General features: G+C 39.3%; 1 protein-coding gene across 1 annotated transcript; it reads right to left on the bottom strand.

The window, feature by feature from the left end:
• Positions 1-2,557: 2,557 nt before the first annotated feature.
• Positions 2,558-22,260, bottom strand: LOC149933220 (kin of IRRE-like protein 2). The gene is made up of 13 exons (XM_090155507.1): positions 22,236-22,260; positions 16,936-17,289; positions 12,606-12,716; positions 10,424-10,627; positions 9,376-9,672; positions 7,846-8,136; positions 6,753-7,040; positions 5,992-6,288; positions 5,088-5,216; positions 4,799-4,826; positions 4,628-4,716; positions 2,916-3,073; positions 2,558-2,817 (listed from the first exon to the last, which is right to left on the bottom strand). Exons 2-13 carry the CDS (start codon positions 17,255-17,257, stop codon positions 2,770-2,772), a joined length of 2,262 nt encoding a protein of 753 aa, XP_090011633.1. The 5' UTR covers positions 17,258-17,289; positions 22,236-22,260; the 3' UTR covers positions 2,558-2,769.
• Positions 22,261-23,168: the final 908 nt, after the last annotated feature.

Genomic DNA, 23,168 nt, shown 5'->3' with positions numbered 1-23,168 from the left:
CGTATCCGAATGATTGCGAGATACGAATCCACGTAAAGATATGGGCAGGTGGAAAAGACCCAATCCTAGACTCTCCTCGTACATTCGTAGGCAGATCTTGGTAAGTCATCAATTTTAAAACAATAATAGTCGAAGTGCTTCGCAATGTGTCTTTTCATCTACGAGATTTGAAGGCGAGATCGTGCCATAAGCTATGTCGAAAACGTTTCTACATCTAAAAAAAAGTACTTGGCCTACTGCACTCTAGCGTGCAAGGTTATTTTGTAGCTGTAAGTTATATTTTTTCAATTGATTTTGTAGTATAAATTCTTTTATCGCTTCCACTTTTTAAAACTCATTACGCGTAAATAAAATTACGTACTTTCGAGCTTAAATACACGTAACCTAAAATACCCCTCCCCTTCCATAAAAACTTGTTGAGGTTAACGGTAATAGTTAGTGTAAGGAGCTGTTGGCTCACTTTCCACCACCCTTCTACGCATTGCAACCCGGCCACGTGAAATAATGGCTTTAAAAGTCACTAAATGACTTGGGCCTAAGGTGGTGCCTTGAGTATTAGCCCAGCTGATTATTATTATCATTACCCAGTCCCATTTTATTTTGACGTAGAGCATTTTTAGATCTCCGTTTCAAATCTTAATAACTTAAGGATTCGAAAAGATTGTTGGAGATTAGAAAAATATACAATTTAAATGTCGATTACGATGTCGTACTAGATTTCAGGGGAGTGTCAAAGCGCTTGTAAAAATCGCATTACATCTAATACGTATGTCATAGACCAAAAAAATAACCGCTATTCCAAGCGAGTAACCCTCTTTGTTCGTCCCAGTCGGGCGTAAAGGTAACCATCGCTCCGTTGGTTTACCACCATTAACAATTTCCTCCTCCAGAAAAGAAAAATGAGCGTACCAGGCTGACATTTTAGGACGGCTTAAGAAACCATTAGGTTTTCTAACTACGATAATTATTCACGACCTTATGGCGCCTTGTTTCGTCTTCTTATAAGAAAACACGCGAGTACTTCCGGTTGTATTCATCGCAACGTGATTAGCCCTTCATTTGGGGTTTTATAATGGCGCGGAATCCATTTGCGAGATTTTTTATCGTAAATTTGGTGAGACTCGATCCAACTCTGGAACCATTTTTCTCCACTTTCTCTATAGGCTGCATTTTTAGTTGTAACGTAATGTAATTTCCCCGAGGCGAAATTGACGATGCGGATATCACGGGTCCATCAAAGGCTAAAAATACATTAGTCATATACCGGGTGGAGGAGAGGTTCCAGCGTCACCGGATACCGGCTCGCAAAAAAATATATATATAAAGAATTGGGCCCAAAATGAAAGACGTGATATATAGGTTTAATTTTTGTGCCGGGATTTTTCCACTACTGGAAAGAAGAAACTTCGATTCAGCTCATTTGGCGACGGTGGTTACGGTATAATAGACGGTGGACTGGAGGAATCAAATGTTAGTTCTTTATACATTGGAGCGGGTCCTAACGAGACGAGTTATTTATTTTCTCTTTCTGTTTTTCGCTTTCTCACTCGCCGCTTCGAAAGATCAAGCAATGCTATCGAGTTTCGAAATAGGAGTCGCGTTGAGCGGAAAGGAAAAGCCTTCGCGAAGAAGGTGGAGAAAAAACACCCGATTTGGAATGAGAAGTTCGGGACGACCCGGTGGAAACGCCACCGCCAGGGGGAGGCCGAAAACGTCGAAGCCTCCATTCCGCCCGTTGCTGCGGTGTATCTGAAAACGTTTATTTTTAGCTTGCCCAAAAGAAAACGGCGGCGGCAGGAAGGAAAGCTTCAACAAAGAACGGGGAGGGGGGCAGCGAGTAAAAACTTCAGCGGTGTGGAAAAAAAGTCATTTTTTCGATCTCTCTTCGGCGGCGCTCGCGAAGAATGGATTCACCGATGCGGCAAGCCATAAAAATACCTTATTTTCGATCCACCCTTTTTTCCACTGACATCATGAATCATAGTCACGATTGGAACGCGCGCGCGGGGAGAGAGAAAGACCGCGCGAAGGTAAGATTTCGGGCCCCGAAATAACTTTTTTCCCCCGCGAAAGATAGTAAAGGGAAGGTGTCTCTAGTAGCTTCCTTTTGTCTTGGGCGAAATACGTCTTTGGTTCGCCTATAATAGAGTAGCGGAACTTTGATAGAGATTTTTGTCCTTTTTTCCGATAACTACTTATCTGGGGATTATATTGTATATATCTTCGAGAATCCATTACTGTTTACATTCACCCGCTCTTGATATAGCTTTGATACGGCTATTGACGAAAATAGGTCAGAACGCCTGTAGAAGTGTTCAACACGCGCAACACTCGTGCTCAAGAAGAAGTAAATTTACAGGGTTTCCGATACTAGCGCCATCTATTGTAAGTTTTTCGTTTTATTTTCATTTTCATTTCATTTTTAAATACGGTGTTTTTGCGTTAGTAAATGCATAAAAATTTGTTAATTCACTAAAAAAAGCAACGTCCGTATTCGTTTTTATTCTCTTTTAGAAAAATACAAATATCGTAACACCATAAATTTAAATTCGCGCGATTATTTTTTTAATGGTTTTTATACGTGTCCAAAATATCTTTCAAAACGTGTTTTCACCTTTCATTCAACGTAATTGAATAAATTACGTCATTTCATTCGTTATTATCGTCCATTATGCGGAGTCGAAGCTTTGACTTCGGGAGATATATTTGAGTTCGCGCGAATTTGGTATTATTGAACTCTTTTAGCGAGTTCCAAAGGCGGCGCCGTATTCACGCGGGTTCTTGAAGCGAAGGACAAATCTCGTCGGTCGAAAACTCCTTTAATGAAATGTAATCAAATCAGAACCTTCGACGCGGAGCTTTATACGCGTAGGTTGCAGCCTATAGATTCATTATGCAAATGTTGTTCAACTGACCTGATGCGGCTTACTGTAATCTTTGGATTCGAGGAGGAGAGCGGAGGCGGCGGAAGAGGCGGGCATCATTTTTAACTCGTCCATATTAGAAGGGGGCACGTCGCTCTGCTGCTGCTGCTTGTAAATGAAATTCATTCTGGCGTCCTGCGGCGGAAAATCTATACCCAAGACGGTATCGGAATATTAAATTCGCGGTCTCGCCGACTCGGGATTGGCTACAAATCGACTATTCAAATTGCCATTGGGAAAATCGAGTAATTTTGTCAGCCCATCTTTTGTCTTTAATACTTTAATGTATGGAATCTCGCTATTTCGCGATACATAATGATGGGCCTAATAGCTATTCGTATATTAAAGATCTCGCTTCTTACGGGTTTTCTATTCCGACTATTTGGTACCACAAGTCCCATTTTCTATTTCTAAGCCAAAAATATGAATTCGATTTTTAGGTGTTTTACGTAGTTTCCTTATTTAATTCTGATTTAACATAGTAATCCAGTGGTTAAGATTTGCTGGAATCATCTCATGGAATCGATCGTGATTCGTGGTGAATCATCACTTACAAGGAGACGACCCGAGGTGATAATCACCGATTTTGTTCAAAGTCGGGTATAATGTACACCTCCATGTAACTTGAAAAACCTGCAAGGGAAAAGTTGCGACGGGCTTTCGTTTTACCATGGCAACCGAAAACGTTTTTGACAACATGATTTGGAATTATTTCCAAAGAAAATAACATGGGAATCTGACGGATTTTAAGGGTCCCCCCTGTGAAACCTTTTAAAAAATGAAAAAAATTTAAAATTTCAAAAACGTTAAAAATACATTGAAATTGATTTTAAAAATTAAATTTAATCAAGTTTAAATGCAATTTGGTCAATTGGGGGACCCTTAAAATCCTTCAGATTCCCATGTTATTTTCTTTGAAAATAATTCCGAATCATGTCAAAGTGACTTTGTCAAAAATGTTTTCGGTTGACATGGCAAATCGAAAGCCCATCGCAACTTTTCCCTTGCAGGTTTTTCAAGTTACATAGTGGTGTACATTATACCCGAGTTTTGAACAAAATCGGTGATTATCACCTCGGGTCGTCTCCTTGTTAGAACTAATGATGATTTCACGGTTTTGGAGAGAAATCATATCAATGAAGTGATATATCGTGATCAGGGCCGGATTAACAATATTGGTGGCCTTGTGCAAAGTATAATTTGGGGCCCTAAAAAATAAATACATTTTTCGAATAAGCTTTAAAAAATATTGAAATAATAATATTAAAGAAATGGAGAAAAAACATTAATTTCGAGGACCTAGAACACTTGGCTTGGTATATGATTTCTACCATTTTCAGAAGTAAAATGATAAGATTAAGTATGACAATTAGCAAAAAATATCACTGAACTTATTTTCAGAGCTACTGCGTTTAGTTCAGTTCTCAATATGACCAAGGCATAACATACTAGTACCAAGGATGATAATATACTACTCAGTTCAAGTCGCGGAGCTGAGGGAGAGTGTTAGTATCGTAAGAAAATTAGAGTTAAAAATAATAAGTATTATACTTATCGTTATTGCGTATCTTATAGTTGTATGCCTGTGATTTTATACACGAAAGACCCCGCGAAAATATCTACACTTCATTGGCTATTATCTGACTACATTTTTCTTCGGGAAATTGGTGCGATAACATCGTCAAGCGTTGTATTTTAAGTACCTGAAATGATATCGGGGCACCTCTCGTCCAGCCCGCTGTTGATACTTTTGCAGAATCCCATCTGATCCTTTTGGAGCAGCACTTCCAAGCTACCGTGAGAACGGGTTTTTGCTAAGTAACGGTCGTGGTTTTTTGGGAAATACATAACATATACCGATTAAAAAAGCTTACTTTTTCTCTTCCTTGTTTAATTTTGCTGCTAGTTTGTAAAATTATAATTGTATTAAAGGGGAGGAAATTATAGTAAAGAGTTCAGTCATACGGAAGCCTTCGGGTGGGAAACAATACGCGTTTCTTCGTTGCAAATATCTCTAAACGAGTGAAATTGTCTTTCTTTCAAACGTGTTTTCCACGTTTCGAGAAAAGTGTCGCGTCATCCGTCGCATTTTGATCCAAACTGAAGGCTCCCATTCTTATTTTATATTTTCGGGAATCACGCGAGAGTCGGGTGACAGCTTACCTTTATCGTATTTGAACTTTTGCTTTATTCTTATCATGACAACGAAGATAAAAGCTGTCGAGACGAGAGCTACGATGATGGCAATCAATACCATCAACAACGGACTGAAAGGTACCTGCCAGATCCCACCTTCGAGATAGGGACAAGATTTTATACGTAAAATACCCACGGCTCGTCTACACCGTCCTTGGCAACGAGAACTATACAACAACGTACTGGTTATCGAATAGAGAGGTTCAGCACCCGTATCTTACGATCGCGAACGTCTAAATGTCCACACCGCTACGCGGACTATTTCCGTCAAGGTAATTTGGCAACGCTACGCGAAGCATTCCGTAGCTACATTGGTTCGCTTAACCTCTCTATTTCCTAATTTGATACGTCGAGAAAACCTGGCAACGGGAATTTGTTTTTCGTATCAATTTAGGCGAGGCGTAAGTCAAGAGCGACTTGGGACGAGCTTAAAAGCCATCAAAATAAGAATGATACAAGAATAATTAGAGTGGGGAGAATCACGAGGCAATACGGAAAATATTCGTTTTGACTGTCATATAGGACGCGTTATTAGCGATATTGGGCATAATTATAGAAAGGGCGGACTGATGGTCGTGACTCGCGTATCTCCGGCGACGCGAGGCGTGGCCCCTAGCCCTCTGTCGTCTATAGTGGCGAGAAGCGGATTACATTACTCGTACCTAACGGGTTCGCGAAAACGAAGCGCGGGGTAGGGAGTCGCGCTGAAGATTGCTTTAATTTTCGCCACTTCAAATATTGATCAAGAATCGCTAATGAACGAATTTCTGGCTCTTCTCTTTCCCTACCTCTCCTGCCCTGGCCGTTCTTCGGGCCTCATCCGCGGTCCCTCAACCCGGCGGGGCGCGAAAAGAGAGCGAAATCTCGTTACTTGTTCTGACGAGGCTTTCTCTCGAAGGCGGCAGCGTCGCCGCTTGGACGGCCACCGACTCGCTTCTTCCTTTGCTGTTCACGGCGAAGACGACCACCACGAAAGCCGACGACGGTGGAAGATTCTTGACGTGGAACGACGATATAAAAGATGACTGATTGACTAGCTGACTGCTAAATTGACTATCGTACACCTCCATTATATAGTACTGCGTCCCCTTGCCGTGCTCGCACTCGACCCGAAAGCTGGTCGTCGTTTGATTAGTAACGACGCAATTTTCCACCGGGTCGGGCGGACCTGTAGAGAAATGCTGGATTACGTATACGCTTTAATTAAAATTACGCGACTTTGGTGGCTTCTTCCGTATAGCTAACATTATTTCCCAGAGCAACTGCCATAAACCTACTTCCCCTTTTCCTCCTTTGACGTTCGTGTAATCCCACTCTCTCTCACTCTCTCTCTCTCTCTCTCTCTCTCTCTCTCTCTCTCTCTCTCTCTCTCTCTCTCTCTCTCTCTCTCTATCTCTCTCTCTCTCTCTCTCAATCTCTCTCTCTCTCTCTCTCTCTCTCTCTCTCTCTCTCTCTCTCTCTCTCTCTCTCTCTCTCTCTCTCTCTCTCTCTCTCTCTCTCTCTCTCTCTCTCTCTCTCTCTCTCTCTCTCTCTCTCTCTCTCTCTCTCTCTCTCTCTTTATTTGTTCCAACCTCAACTTCTAGCGTATTATTCGCGCGGGCTTACTAGTATCCCTTTAAGCTTCTCTCTTACCTGCTTGAAAAATGACGAATTGACAAGGATGGATTTGATCTCCAACGACATTCGAGGCCGAGCAATAGACGCTGCCGTAGTAATCCTCGCTTAATACGTGGAAAGAGGCGATGGACTTCGTCCCTTTGCTGGTGAAAGAGATGTTGTCCGCCGAGTGGACTGTCCGGTTGAAAAGCCACGAGAAACTGACGTTCGAGGGGTCCCCTTCCACCTCGCACGATATTTGGATGGTTTCCTTCAACGCCGCCCCGTACCGGATTTGCTGGTCACCCTGGCATATTGGGCTGTCTGCAAATAGACGTCACCCTTAATGTCGCGTACAAGAAACGGTCACGACTGACCTACACGCGCGTGTCACATTTGCTTACGTACGAATTGTAAAGGCTGAAATGAATGAAAGAAACGAACGTATATTCCGACTATTTCCCCCTAAAATATTTAAGGCCGCCGGAAATGGGAAAATGCCATCAAACTGTCAAGAGCAAATTCGGTTTCATGGCCCTCTTCTGGGAAAATACGCTATAAAAATATCGCGTAAATAGCCATTTCCGTAAGAAACATTGGTTTTTGTACGTGGTTTTAAAAAAATAGCAAACTCGAATTTTACAATGGGACCAGTCTAATACCGAAGATACAAAAATAGAAAAGTGGCCTAAGTGAAAACTTAAAAAAATATGATTATTCACTGTGTTAACTAAAAAACTTGACAAACGTTTTCCGCCCTATAACCAAATTATTTAATTTAAATAATGAATCAGCGTACATTATTCAAGACGCGTTAAGAATTTATCAAGATGGTAATAAAATTTGAAAGTAGTTAAAGACATACCCTTAAGATATTATCTATGCGGCGGGGGATTTATAAAAGCGCGGCCTGAAGTGAAAAGATTTGAGCGAAATGTTTGAAGTTGAGGGCGCGATATAGAAACCAAGGATCTAAGAAAAATGAAACAGTTCATATCGAATCTACGAAGTATATCTTATATGGAGAGCCGAATGATACGGAAGATCGGAAGCTCGCATCCTATCGAAAAAGCTTCAAATCTTGAGAAAAGCTTCGAAAAGCATTCGACGAGGGCGGGGATTGACTTACACTGAACCCTGAGCATGACGGTATTGCTGATTCCTTCGCCTTCGGCATTTCTCGATTTGCAGACGTAGCGCCCTCTCCTCTCTCGATGGACATTCTGTAGCACGAGCGAATGATTACTCAAGATGACTCCGGCGCTGGTATTCGTGTGCAGCTCTTGACCCTCGAATAGCCACTCGATACTATTGACCCAAGGATTCGCTTCCACGCTGCATTCGAAGTAGACGTCGTTTCCTTCTTGAATGTGACGGTGTCGCAGCTTATTCCCCAGCCTCAGCGATACTTTTGGAACGTCTTTAAACCAATCCAAGAAAAACAAGAAACCTTATACAGGGTGTTGACTATAAAACGATACAGGGCCAATAACTCAAAAATGTGTTTTAGCTAGGCATTTTAAATTTTTTGGACACAGAGAAAGTGCATGGGATCACTTGAAAACGGAAATTTCCATGACCTTGAACCATGTCTTCAAGGTCATTTAAAATTTATCTCGTGAACCATTAGAGATACAAAGTTGGTTTCAATAAGAAAAGTGTTCCCCGTCACATTTTAGGTCTAAATAGCTTTGATACTACCTAATTTGACCAATAAAAAGCCTAGGGAACTTAGACAAATACAGGAAGGTAGTGATGAAAATAATGTACCAGAGACTAGCTTGAAGGGCTATTAACTCGGAAAGTACTTATCCTAGAGTATCAATATTTGCTAAACATACTCATCTAGTATTAAGTCTTTCGAATTTGCAAACTCGTATGACATTCAACTCATGGTTCAAGGTCATTCGACGTTTATCTCGAGAACCAATGGATTTACGGTAATGGTTCAAAATTAAAAAGTGTATAAATTGAAATTATAAGTCTAAATGTCTTAAGCGCGATGCAAAACACCATGATGAAAACCTAGATGTTCTGAAAGTTTCAAATTCTTAGTTAAAATACATTTGGAGTTATTGGCCTTGTTTCGTTTTTTAGTTAACCTTCTGTATATATATATATATATATCTATATATATATTTACAGGGTGGAAGCCTCAGCCGTGGTCCAGCCTCGGTACTTCTCTTACAAGGAGACATCCCGAAGTGTAACCCACCGATTTTGTTCAAACTCGGGGGATTGGTAGACCTTCAGGTATAATGAAAAATCCTAAAGGGAATTTATTCAACAGTTTTACCATGGCAACGAAAAATGTTTTTGACAACATCAAATGGAAATTTTCCCATTGAAAATAACATGGGATTTAATTATCGGTTAACTAATTTTGGTAAGAACAAAGTTACGCACTTGGTTTCCGCGATAGCAGACGACGTTTTAAAATCGAAAATGAAAATAAAGACCGAGTAGCATCCAGCTAGAATTTGTAGAAATTCTAGCTGGATAATTAAATAACGGATAAAATAGCCGAGGCAGCGCCTGTAGAAGTGTTCCACCCGCAGCACTCAGGTGTACTAGGCGAAGTACCGAGGCTGGAACATGGCTGAGTCTTCCTCCCTGTATATTGCCACGAGGAATTTTCGACAAAAGCTTGGATTCTTACATTGGATATCCAAAGTAATCTCGTCTTCGATTTGACTATTGGGAATAAGGAGATTTTCCGCTTTGCAGGACAGTTTCTCCCGGTTGTCGTCGCTAGAGGGGACGTATTGAAGAATACTCTGAGTGGTGTTGCCGTCCAATGACACCGTGTCCTTTTTGGTCTTCAGTTGCGTTCTTCCTTTCCACCAAGTAATGGTCGCCGGAGGACGGGAACCGGAAGTCCGGCATGTAAGTTCCTTCGGAGACATGGCGGACAGCGGTTGGCCATCGTGTTCAATTTTCACCTCAAGAGGCCTGACTAGTAACGAAAATAAAACGGACCACGTTTAAAACCCGTCGCGTTTCCCGACATTTGAGACCAATTACGTCCGATTAGGGCAAAGTACTGATTAGTCGAGCCAGGTTCTTAATTGTCAGGATGGTAGTTTATCGCTACGTGACTTTTAAGTATCTGGCACTCCAAAAAGGAGGGAGATTCGTATCCTAAATTAGACATTTCGGAGCTAATGGTGATAGAGCAAATTGCCTATTTCCCGTCCCTTTTTTTTTCTCTTTCCCTCGTTGGCTTCGCGGAACTCGGTAACTGCGGGCGACGCCCATCGCAACAAATAATATTTTCCGCTCCCATAAGCGGATATTTATTTAGGTAGAGTGAGCGAGGGCAGGAGATTTATAAGGTAATAGGAGTAACGGTTCCTCACACGCGAGACGGTCGTTGAGTGTCTTTTCTCTTTCTAAAGAAAGGCTGGCTACGAATGCAGCCTGTTTTCCACGAAGGTATCACGGGACTCGCCTCCTCCTTCCGCATTTTCAGCGAGCGGTACCCACTACTACACTCCCCAAGGATTCGCGAGGAAACTCCTCCTAAACGTCTGCTCAATAACTAAATAACCGTTAGAATGGTACTCCCTTTTAAAAATATATACGATACGTTTTTTTCCTGACTATTTTTTGTTTTATAACCACCCCTTATTCAATCGAGATATGCCGTTTTTTGATAGAGAGGTCTATAATATCGCCATTGGTGGTAAGTATCGAGATCAACTCACAGTTTAGATCGACGGTGACCATTGAAGAAAGTGGTGCCGTTAGATTGTTGTTTCTGGCTTTGCAGCTCAGGACTGCCATCAAATCGTGCCGTTGCAGTAACGGAATATCCAGTACGTTTCTAGTTACCCCGCGAGTGGAATGGATGAAGCTTTGGTCCAGTAGCGCCGATTCTCTCCACCAAGTTAAAGAAGGCGTTGGATCTCCTGCAAAACGATCAATTAATTCATTGTCGAAAACGATTATCCGAAATCAGAAAAAGCTCCAAAAATTATTTAATAAAAATTGAAAGGGAAATATTTTTACACAGTGTTGATCTAATTTCATTTTACGCCTTAGTGTCATCTAGGAGCAACAAACCCAGCACCCCACACAAGGAGAACGCAACCCGTCAAAACTCGGGCATTTTCTTGTGAACATTTTTCATTGGTTAAACGCTTTAGTATGACTGCTGCCGAATGAAGGGGAAAATAGGGAAATTGTCTTCCCCCCGCCCGTAAAACGTTCAGCGTAAAGGCTCGTCCAATGAAATTTGTATACAACACTGCGTTAACGTGTTTAAAGGATTGTGTTTGTTGCTCCTAGGTGTCATTGTTTTTAACATAATCTCTGCAATATTTGATATCTGCTTTGATTTTGTAATTTTTTCAGAAACAGAAGTTTAATATTTAAATAATTAACTAAATTATGAAACAATCTCCTTTTTAAATTAACGTCACATTTATCTACTTAATAATTAATAATAATCAGCTAGGCTAATACCCAAGGCACCACCTTAGGCCTAAGTCATCAAGCGACTTTTAAAGCCATTAATCCAAGTGGGCGGGTTACAATGCGTAGGAGGGTGGTGGCAAGCCCTTCAGTCCACGCGAGCCTACAGCTCCATACACTTACTATTACCGTCAACTTTCATTTTGTAATCTTACAATTGTTTTTGGGGTAGTTTCTTAGTCTCCTAATATAAGAATATTATATTAATATACATCGAATATATTAGTTTTTATTTAAAATCAGACCAAAATCTACTTTTGAGGGGGAGATCTAAAAATCAACAGACGGACAACATTATCTGAACGATTATTTAAATATAACAAAAATAAAATTCCCAGAAAACGTTTGGAGATATTGTATTGAGATTTTGATGACTTTGACTAAGAACCGCTGGAACGGAACGCAAGTTCATAGTTACGAGTTCTAGTCACGTAAAATATTAACGTTTCTACACCTACAAAGAAATTTCAATCCATTTATTAAATCTAGTTTCAAATAAAAACCAAAAAGGGGAAACCCAAATTCAATTTAGTTTTGTCAATATTTTCATTCGTGTTGGTCTACTTTAATTAGGTTTTTCTTGAATATTAGCGAGAGTGGCCGCAAAATGAAATCGTTTTCCATTTAAAGGAATTCGTCGTACTCTTTACGGAAGAGTTCGAACAATTTGTTCGTCTTTGGCGTGACCAGATATAAGGATCTAGCCGCGTCACCCAATTCAACGCCTACGTAAAAAATGGGTAGTTAACAGTAACATATTTTATATACGGTTTATTTATCGATTTCTCGGCTTTCGCCGCGAAAGAGGGTCGGTTGTATGATGCGTTAAGCGAGATTCTTTCTCTAGAGTGATTTTTATTTTTTGTTTATGGCGCGCCGGATCCGATTCCCCGGAGTTTTGTAAATGAGCGGAAAGAGAGAGAAGGAACCAAATAAAGAATTCTGCTGGAAACTTTCTAGCTAAAGAAGATCTAGGTAAATAATTAGTTCTGCTTTTGGGAGTCTATTCGCTAGGAAGAGCTTGGCTTTTCCGAAGCAGAGAGCGCGAGGGGGATAAATAAATGGGAAGGGGGGGGGCGATCGATGCTAAAACCAATAAGAACGTTAGAGCGAGCGAGAGAGAGTTTCTTTTGTCGAAACCGAGTGAAAGCGAAATGCCAACTATCCTTATTTTTTGCAATTTTCCTTCGCCGCTAAGCCAGGCTCCATTCTTTCAAACCAATATCGTAATAGGCGAGTATATCGGAAGAATGCCAAAGGAATAAGCCTTTTCAATTGGATTTCTGTCTCAAACCTACCTTCTCAGTCAGTCGGGGAAGAAAAAAAAATATCTAAAGAGAATGGAGAAGTAGGGTGGGCTGAGGTCGGGTGGCGGAAAACCTTTTAAAAGGAGAAGATGGGTCGCGTTCTTACCTCCCTCCGATTCGCAAACTAGCTTGAGTCGCTCGCCCTCGTTGTACGGTCCAATTAGACTTTGCAAAATTTCTCCCGCTTCATCCGATATGACAGGTGTCTTCGGAGGAACTGGACGGAAAGAAGAATTCGATATCTCTTAGAATAATAATGAAAAAATGCCGACACTTTACGGGCGGCTAGAGACGGGTGGAAGAGGGGGGCGTTATCGTCTTTTTTGACTGATATTAAACCCCCCCCCCCTCACTTCTTCGATCTAAATTATTAATCTACGGTTGAAAAAAGAGACACTTCTAAATTGAATTACGCTATTAATTTATCTTTGACCTTTCGATTAATTTCCTCTAACGTCGCTGTATTGACGTTCGTCATTTATAAATATATAATTAATTAAAATGTTGATGTAAAAATTATTCTTGGTCGGTTAATGCGACCATCTTCGTAACGCTTTATGTCACGTCCCTATAGAGTTTACGCGGAGGACCTTTGGTGGGTTTAAAAAAAAAGAGTAAAGGCACCAAACTTCTCGGATTAGAGTTTCGAGCGGGAGGAAATCTATTTAGAAATGTTTGTCCTCGAATAATGGCGCGCCTTCGGGCTGGCTCTCGGGGCCAATTTCAATGGCTGAGGATACCTTCCCAAAAATCACCATTCTCTCGTTTGATCGAGGCGTAGAACATTTTCAGGGAAACGGCGCTTTCCGCTATTCTATCGCTCCTCAAGATATCTTTTCTCTGTGGGATATTTTTTCCAAGTAACATTCAGAAACAGGTACCATTTCTACCATTCCAAACTGCATTTGAGTTTCATCATGATCTATCTCAAGGGCCAACTTTGACAAGGGTGTAAGCGGTTTCCCACAGGGAATAATAAGACTTTTATACAACGAAGGTGCGTTGTTTGTTAATGGTTGCGATTTCTAACTGTTGAAAATTATCCGTATCTTTTTATACAGATAAAATTGCAGAGATAGAATCTATTACATTCATGTGAATTTATTTATTTTACTTTTTAATTTAATAATAATAATAATACCCAAGGCGGCTTTGAATGCCATTATTTCAGGTGGCCGGATTATACCGCGTAGGAGGGTGGTGGTCCTTCACGCGAGCCAACAGCTCCCTACACCTAGGAGCAACAAACACAACACCCCACACAAGGAGAAAGCAACCCGTCAAAAGTCGTGCATTTTCTTGCATACAGTTTTCATTGGTTAGACGCTTTAGCGCCTGCTGCCGTCGGAAGGGGAAAATTCGGAAATTGTCTTCCCCCGCCCGTAAAACGTTCAGAATAAAGGTTCGTCCAATGAAATTTGTACACAACTCTTCGTTAGCGTGTAATCAGCTAGCTGCGTTCTCCTTTTGTTTGTTGCTCCTAGCCTACACTTACTATTACCGTTAACCTCGACAAGTTTTTATGGAAAGTGGAAACCGAGAAGCTTAGGGAAACCCCTTCAGCCAGTAGGGGAGAGCTTGCAAACCCAACGCGGAAGGATTGATTCCTAAATTTCACCTACAAACTGGGATCGAACCTTCTTCCTCTAACTGCGAGGTGAAAGTGCTAACCACTCCAACACCCCACATTTAATAAAAATACGTTAATCAAATAGTTATTTGATACAGGGCTACGTTCAGTGAAGCTTAACGGTCTTATACCGTTTTACGTTTGCGTTGATTCCGTTGAGACTTTTTATATTGTCTTGTTGAACGCTTTTTTACGATGTTGTAATTTTTATAAAATATCGTCTGCTGTGTCGTCCGCAGCTAGCCTTCCCGCGTGCTGTGACGTCACGATTCCGTTTAACAACGAAGAAACCGGCTGGAAGAGCAGGTTCAAATGTTTCAGCAACGGTTCAGCAACGCTACGTCACACCGGAAATGGAAAAAAGCGTACACTAGAAAACCGGTTCCGAAGTACTGCAACGTTTAATTTGTTGCAAGCTACTGAACGTAGCCCAGATTTGAGATATTAAGTAATAGTAAACAGTTTGTAAGTAAACGTTATTATTCATTTTACTGGGAACAAGCTAACTGATATATGCAGATCTGATTTTTATACGGTTGAAGAAATCGACCTGTTATCAGACCAAGTAATAGATAATTTATCATCTTTAACATATTAAATGGGAATAATTTTGATGGCTACGTCATACGGTACCTCATTGGAATGCCAAAGTGCTTTGCGTATTGTACAACAATGTTAACGTAACCCTGACCTAAATCCAAAATTTTACGATCCTACTATGTTTACGGGATAAAATGCGTTAACTACGAGCCGAAAAAAAGCCTTATAAGAAAATCTACTTTCCTTAAATTTTGAAAAAGAGAGGTGATTTTTTATAATAGGGAAATATCCGATACTATTTTATTTTTAGCTCGAGGGCCTTGGTATATTTTGCAAATACATCGCGTATTCGTATTCAAATAATGGAAAATTGGAGAAGGCGTTTTTCCAGATTGTTAAGAGGCTTTTGTACGTATCGAAATGGCAAGAGGCGAAGAGAGAAGAAAGTGAGATTTTCTTAGTCCGAGAACAAAAATAAGCGCGGCGAATATCAGACGCGCGAATCGCTCTCAGCCGATAACCCTATTGTGGAAATAATCTCGAGTTTGAACGGGGAAATTCTCTCGCTATACCCGCGTTGGGGTGGCCGGCCGCCCTCTCCGCCCTTGTTATCCGCGGAATTGGCATCGTCTTCATCCTCTCGGAAGAAGCGGATCCCATGGAGGAGAAGAAGAAGCGGGTTCGAGCCCTCTAGTGGCTGATATTGGAAGCGCTGGCTCTTTTCGCCACCGCCGAATTACTTTCTCCCGCTTTTTATTCTCGGCGGATTTCTATCTGGAGAAGGGATAACTTCGCCGATTTGCTGCCGTCTTCGCCTTTTGTATATAATTAAAAAAAGAAAGCGAAAGTGCGCTGCCACGAACGGACCGAAAGTCGGCCTGCGGGACTTACACTTTTTGTTTACTTTTAAAAAGAAAACTTTTGCGAAACTACGGAATGGGAAACGAGTATTGATTGACAAAATACCCATTCGATTCTTATACATATACACATATATATATATATATATATATATATATATATATATATATATATATATATATATATATATATATATATATATATATATATATATATATATATATATATATATATATATATATATATATATATATCATGAATGTATTCATTTTAACCATAAATATTGATCTACATAAGGTAATCTGGCCTCAGTCGCTAGGATGGGAGGGGCTTAGTTATTATGACGTTGGTCACGCGCCACCACCTTAAAATTATATTTAAGGGCAAGGTTTTGAAACCTGACTAGATTTCAGTGCCAAGGCTTAGCTCGAAATTTAGTTTCTAAAATTTTAATACACATCTTTTTGATTGAACGAAAATATATAAGACTATTAATAATAAATTCTTTTATTTATGATTATCAAGTAATTCGGTTAGAGTACAGGTATTTTTCTAAGAATCACGCGCAATTGGGGGTTCCTAAAATTCCTTTTGCACGTGAAAATACGCTGCCATGTTAGGGTATAAAAGCAAGTAAATAAGCCTGCTATACCTCACAATGTAAAGGTACTGTCACGCGCAAAAAAACGTAATTTTGATATCGGTCAATCCCGTAAACATTTTGCGGATCGAGTCAACGACAAATGCCTGTCTCTTGATTAGCTCAAGCGGTTACATAAAACGCAGAAAGGCACCACCCATCTTAAAGTATGATAAAATTGGCGAATAAGTAGATAAGTCCATAATGAAAAGGGATAATAAAGCTAAAACCTAAACAAATTTGAAGAAATTTAAAAACTTACTAATAGCTCGTACCGATAGGTCTTCGAGTGAACAAAAAGACGCGAAACTCGGACCAAATAGATTTTCGAGTGAATAATTAAATTAAATTAAATTAACCAACTAGTTTCGTTCAACTTGGCCAGATGATGTTCTGGCGAAGCTGAACGAAACTAGTCGGTTAATTTAATTTAATTTAATTATTCACTCGAAAATCTATTTGGTCCGAGTTTCGCGTCTTTTTGTTCACTCGAAGACCTATCGGTACGAGCTATTAGTAAGTTTTTAAATTTCTTCAAATTTGTTTAGGTTTTAGCTTTATTATCCCTTTTCATTATGGACTTATCTACTTATTCGCCAATTTTATCATCATTTACAATGCAGTCCATAGGTGGTTCCTTTTAACTTAACCACCCATCTTAGCCCCAGATGGTAGAAAGGGTAATGATATAGTTTGTGGTTTGAAATGAATACATACATGTAGTGAGAGAGAGAAAGAGAGAGATAGAGAAGGAAGTAAACTTGCCTATGACTTTCATGGTAACGGTGGAGTATCGCGTCCTGGCGTTTTTGAAGTCGACTCTACATTTGTAGTCGCTCTCATCCTCTTTGACGACTGGAGAAATTCGGAGCACGGAAGGCTTTTGTTTGGTGTCCAGGTGAGCCCTGGACGTGTATTCGGCGGCGGCCACGTGTTTGGCGGCCGCAGCTGGGCCTTTTCGACTGTCCAAGCTGTAGATGGGCGTCGTCGATTCGTCCTTGTACCACAGCACCAGGGCGATCTCGTCCCCCGGAGTCGGAGATGTTAGGTTGCAAGGCAGTGCCGCCTTCATACCACCAACAGCCATTATCACCTCTGGCGTATTTCCACTACCGGTTGCTGAAAAAATTAATCGCAAAAATTTTATTAATTACTAAGACTAATTTATAATTCAGGTGAGGATTAACTAAATTTTGCAATTAAAATCTTTTTATTTTAAATGCTGGTTGTAATATAAAAACGCCTTTGCTTAGGACGTAAGTACTTTCTTTTGATGTTTAAGAATTTTTTAAGTTTTTAAAATTTTAATCTAAGATTTAGGAAAATAATTTATCAATTTTAATTATTCTCGGAGCACATATGTTCCGCGGAGTATTTTGGTGCTGAGTTTTCTTGGCTTTACACATATATAGTATTTTCTGAAAACTCACTGAAATGTTCGACAATGGAAAGTGAAAGGATCGGTTGCAAATTAGTCTTTAAACTACAGGTCAAACAGTGCCGTAGCCAGAAACTCGTCAAGGGGGAATTAGAATATAAGAATTAACAAGCGGGTTGTAAAGGGGATGCAATTTTATAACAGTAAAGGCCCAATTGGCTGTTTTCCACACGAAATCTCCCTTGTTTCGCGTCACCAAAAAGTATTTATAAGCGTTTGAGAACGGCGGCGTACTCGCCTAAACCGAAATATGTAACGCGACCCTTATCATATTTTTTTTTTAAATAAGGCGTTTTATGATGTACTGATAATCGTTGAAAGTTCAAAAATGAAATGAGAACAAAAGTAATATTTCAAATTTAGAATTCCCTAGAAATCTCTTTCATAAGAACAACAGTTACGTCAAAAGATAAATAAAAAATTGTGAAAATAAGATTGTTCAACTAAGAGCCGCAAAGGAAGGAGAATTTGTATGATTTATTTAAAAGGCATATTGGACTTTGGTTCTCTCCTTTCGTAAAAATAAATCAACCATCGCTCACTCTCCCATCTCTATCGCGACTCTCACAGGCCGATACTGTGGCGCCCCACCCCACATCTGGGCTTTTCAATTGGAACGGCTCCAATAACGGACTTCACATTGGAATCAAATTCCAATATTTCTGTTCCCTACCCCCCCCCCCCCCCCGGAATGAAGTAGCTAAGTGAGAAAGTTCCGTCCCCCCCCCCCCCCAAAGAAATAAAACTTAACAAATATTTTCGCTGAACTGTCATTGGATGAAAAAAGGGTGTTAAAAGGAAGTAGGAGGATAGTAACAGCGTTCGTGGCGTGGGTGGCCGAACCACAGGTTGCCAATCTAATCAAGGGGACGAAGAAGAGCGGTCATCCGCCCACCAATTGCTCTCACTCTATCTCGTTCGCTACGACAAAAATGCGGACAATTTGAGTTTGTGTGTATCTCACCGCGCGACCTTCCATTTCAATCAATATAAGGATGTATAAAAAAAAATTCTCTCTGGCGACACATTTACTGCCAAGAATTTTCGGCTAACCCTAGACACAAGTAAAACCGCTTTATTTTTTGTAACCATGGTTATATTTGAAAAATAGTAGATCTTTGAGGTTTCTACTCTTTATCGTTTTGTTTTTAGAGATGTAGGCTAAAAATTTAAAGGGTAACTTAGAAACCATGGCGTAACACCCAGTACGCTGAAATTTTGATTCGGATGCAATACGCTCCATTTTTCCACTGACTTATTATTATTTTCAATTCGGAAATAAATAAATGTGATTCTTGAACAAACCAGCCGACTACAGAAATTTAAATTAAATGTCTTTTTAAGTATTCATTTACAAGTAGCTCGCTACTTATGTGATTCTTGAACAAGCAAGCAGGGTATAGAAATTTAAACTCGCTACTTACATCGTTAATAATTCAACTGATTATACTGTAAAATAATATTGTATCTTTCCCGGGGAACCTTTTCATAGTTGGTTAGACCGATTCTCAGATAACAGTCGCGTTATCTGAGCCGAGTTAATATTTACAATGGATCAGATATTAGATTATACCCATTTAAATTTAAATTTTATGAGTTGATATGGCTCATAATGCAAAACAGATAGGCTTAGCTCGAAAGCTATTTTAAATTCATCGTTAACCAACTAATAAAAGGTGGTCAGATTTCAGGTGCCTCAAAGTTATCGATTTTACATATCCCTCAATTTAATTCCTTTCGAAATTTTAATTTCGGTTTATTTTGATTTGCTTTCCACAAGATTAGTTATATACCAAATGAATAAAAAAGATAACTTTTCAGCTGACTGAATATAATAATAATAATAATAATCAGCTAGGCTAATACCCAAGGCACCACCTTAGGCCTAAGGCATCAAGCGACTTTTGAAGCCATTAATTCAGATGGCTGGGTTACAATGCGTAGGAGGGTGGCAGCAAGCCCTTCATGCCACGCTAGCCAACAGCTCCCTACACTTACTTTTATCGTTAACCTAGAGATGAGGTTCAATGTAACAGATGAGTTCAGGTCGGTTACTTGAAATGATGAATCAGAAACAATTTGTCTAAATGATTACCTTGAATAATCTGAAGCACTATGGTTATGTCCTACAACCGTGAAAGGACCCTTAAATTCTTACACCGGCACCGCCAAGCATTACGTCATGTAATGTAATAACTCCCATTTGTAACGTAGTCTGCTTATGACGTCAAATATTGACATTATTATTATTTATTGAAGCAGAAACGATGTAATTCACCATTAATATTATAAATAGGCTATAAGCTCTGGTAGCTAAATCAAAACATTGTCTGGATACTCTACATCAACAAGAACACGTTATTTTAAACTGGGAGTAATAACAGAGATCTCATTTCCAGCAGAGAATCGAAGCGAATTTAGGTCGAAGGGGACGCCCCACTCTTTAGCGAAACAATAGAATTAAGATACACAGACCGCTTTCAACCGCTTGTACAGTATCATCTTTACTTTGTATCAGTGTTGTAAGTCGGGAAATTTTCCGGAAAATGACCGAAGCTTTTATTCCGGAAAATTTTCCGTATTTTTCCGAAAAAAATAAAAAGTCTAATATATTATTTGAAAATTTAAATGAAGTCGCACTTTCGACTAATTTTTTCGAATCTAAAAGTAAAACTAAACCTCTAGACTTGTTTAAACTTATTAACAATGTAACGCTATTAACGTTTCGTAGTATGTTTACTGATATTAGACATTTTAAATCGATGAAAAGTTAAAAACATTAAAAACCCTTAAAAAGTAATTTATGTTTCACTTTTTATTTTTCCGATTTGCGGAAAATTTCGCGAAAACTTTTCTGCGCATTTTTCCGCGTTTTATTTTTCCAGAAAATTAACAACACTACTTTGTATACTGATATAAGTTAGAACCAAAAAGCTATTCTTTCTGAAGATCGCCTCTCTTAATTTATAATACCTTCTATTTTTGCTTAAAATATTCTATCTGACATAAAATTAAATTTGTAATACTTAAATTAAACAAAAGAACTAGAAATTTAACTTTAAGCATACAGATTGATAGTTATTTCTACTAAAATTATCCTTTAGACTTTTGAACGTTAAATATTTACCAGTTTATAAATAGAAAAGAAATGTAGGTCTTAGCTAGGATATAACGAGGTATTATATGTTTCTGAAATAATTTGAAACATTTATTTACATAAATATTTGACTAATAGTTTATATAAGAACAAAGCAGCGACTTTTAAAATATTTAATTTAATGCTCTTTTACCAGAGGATCATTTTCAGCCGCCGGAAAAGATTTTTAATTATTGTACACACTGCTTTCATTTCTCATATTTGATAAACTATTCTACTATGCTCCTTTCTTAGAGTGGTAATGTATTTATTTTAGAACAGTAAGAGCATTTTCCGTATTACCAGAAGTATATAAGACATATCTTAGAGATACGTATTGAAACATGTACCTTTGCAGGCTCCGAATGATTTTAAAATTATGTTTCGGAAGAAAAATCAATCAGGGAGAAATACATCAAAGTTTATTTTTATTTAAGTTTTAAATCGCAAGGCAATGAAGTAATTAACGTAGTTACGTGATGCGGTGTGCATATCCTCCAATTAGAATCCGCTACTAGCCTGTGAAGGATTCATTTTAATAACCTAGGTGAATTCCTGATATATTAGAATCATCTGTTATTACTAACCTTTCCACATTAAATATAAAAACAATAATATAATATTCTAATTTTCGGTACGAGCCCCCAAAAAGTCAATAAGTTTACACGAGCGAGCAATCGTGTTTCAATATTTAACTCCTAATAAGCTTAAGAGTCTCGGGATCGCGAGTCGATGAATATTTCAATACGTCTCGCGAGGGTAATTTATATATATATATATATATATTAGAAAAAGAACAAACAGTGGGTAATAAAAGAATTTGAATAAATAAATATTAACATGGCATAAAGCGTGATTTCGACAATATATCGTTTCCGGCGAGCGTATTCTCAATTATTAACGCCGATTACCCTGGCCAAATGTCAAACAGGCGATGAATACAAAAGGGCCAATAATCGATGGCTATCACGTCATGACATACTTTCAACCTTATACGACGTGGATGCGGGTTCATCTATTACGAAGTTCCATAGATATACTCTCAATCTGGAATTAAATCAGCTTTAACTTAATTATCGCGGTAAGCGAAACCCGTTCGGTTTCATTTTTAATTCTCGAAGATTTGTTTGAATTTAGTATCCGCGTATATCGCTTACGGTGATTTCTCTTATAATTAAATCTAGGCGGGTGGCGTGAGGGTGGAGAACCGGAGCTTATTTGGGTTTCGCGGAGAGATAGAAGGGAGCCGACCCTATCTCGTCTAGACGGCCGAGCGGCTCGCGTTGCGCCTAATATATCGAGTTGTTAAATATGGCAAACGGTACACCTACTACTACAACGTCCCACTCGCGTATACATCTCCCCGAAGAGTCGCGGTGGACGCGACATTCCACCAAATGCTCCGTCGATTAACGCGGTCCACGCGTACGTATATAGGGCAAGAAACGCGATACCAGTTTGTATAAATGAAAATTGGTTCTTGATACGTACCTCGATGAAATATGATATACACAATCCACGGAATCCAGAAGATTAAAACGGAGTTTAACCTATCGCGATACATATTATAATATATATTTGTCAGTTCTCGTTACGAAACTTAACAAGAACGGGATATTTCGGAACGTAGAATGGTATATATATTGGCGGCAAATACGTGCTCGAGCGATGTCGAAAATATGGAATGTTCTACTAGCATATCCGCAATTTGATATTCTGAGGAGTCGCCTGGATCGACGGGATATTTTTAGGTCACTTTGGATATCGTTTTTTGTTCTTCTCTTACCGCCACAGTTTCGGCTTACTCCCCTTTTTTTTCGTTAGAATTTCGGTCGGAGGCGAATCTTTTACTTTCTCGCTTGGCTGGTCACGGCGCTCGCCTGTCGATCTCGCTTATTCTAATCAATGCTCTTTAGTATCCGAGCCCGAACTGATGAAGACGGTCGCGTCGCGAAAAGCCAGCCCGAAAGAGAGATCCTCTTAATTTTGGAACCGCCGCTGCCGCAGCGGAGCAACGCGCCGATCGATATCCGCCGACTCCTAACTACACTTTACCGCCATCTTTGGTCGTAAAGGTTTTTCAATTACACTGGATTTCCCAAATTCGCCAGTAACGCTCGAGAGGGGGCGGGTTTAACAAAATTGTTTCTATAAATAATTGAAGGCCTATATACCCTCTCGTTAGAAATTATATTACGACTAATTTCCATTCGTTTGTTTAGATATATGTATATATAAAATGCTCAATATCATTTTATTTATAATTCAATATGGTTTAATTATAAGTCATTTCAGTAATTCGATATTTGGAATTAATTATTATTTGGTCATGTTTATTTAAAAAAGATACGGTTAGAAATTGTCTATTTTTGGCCTACAAACGCCTGTAGAAGTGTTTCACACGCGGTACACTTATGCGCTGTA

The sequence above is a fragment of the Leiobunum rupestre genome, chromosome 8 (genome assembly GCF_980474605.1).
Source record: "Leiobunum rupestre chromosome 8, qqLeiRupe1.1.hap1, whole genome shotgun sequence".
Lineage (NCBI taxonomy): Eukaryota > Metazoa > Arthropoda > Arachnida > Opiliones > Sclerosomatidae > Leiobunum > Leiobunum rupestre.
Note: the sequence above shows the minus strand (reverse complement) of the source record. Positions and strands in the feature narration are given on the sequence as shown.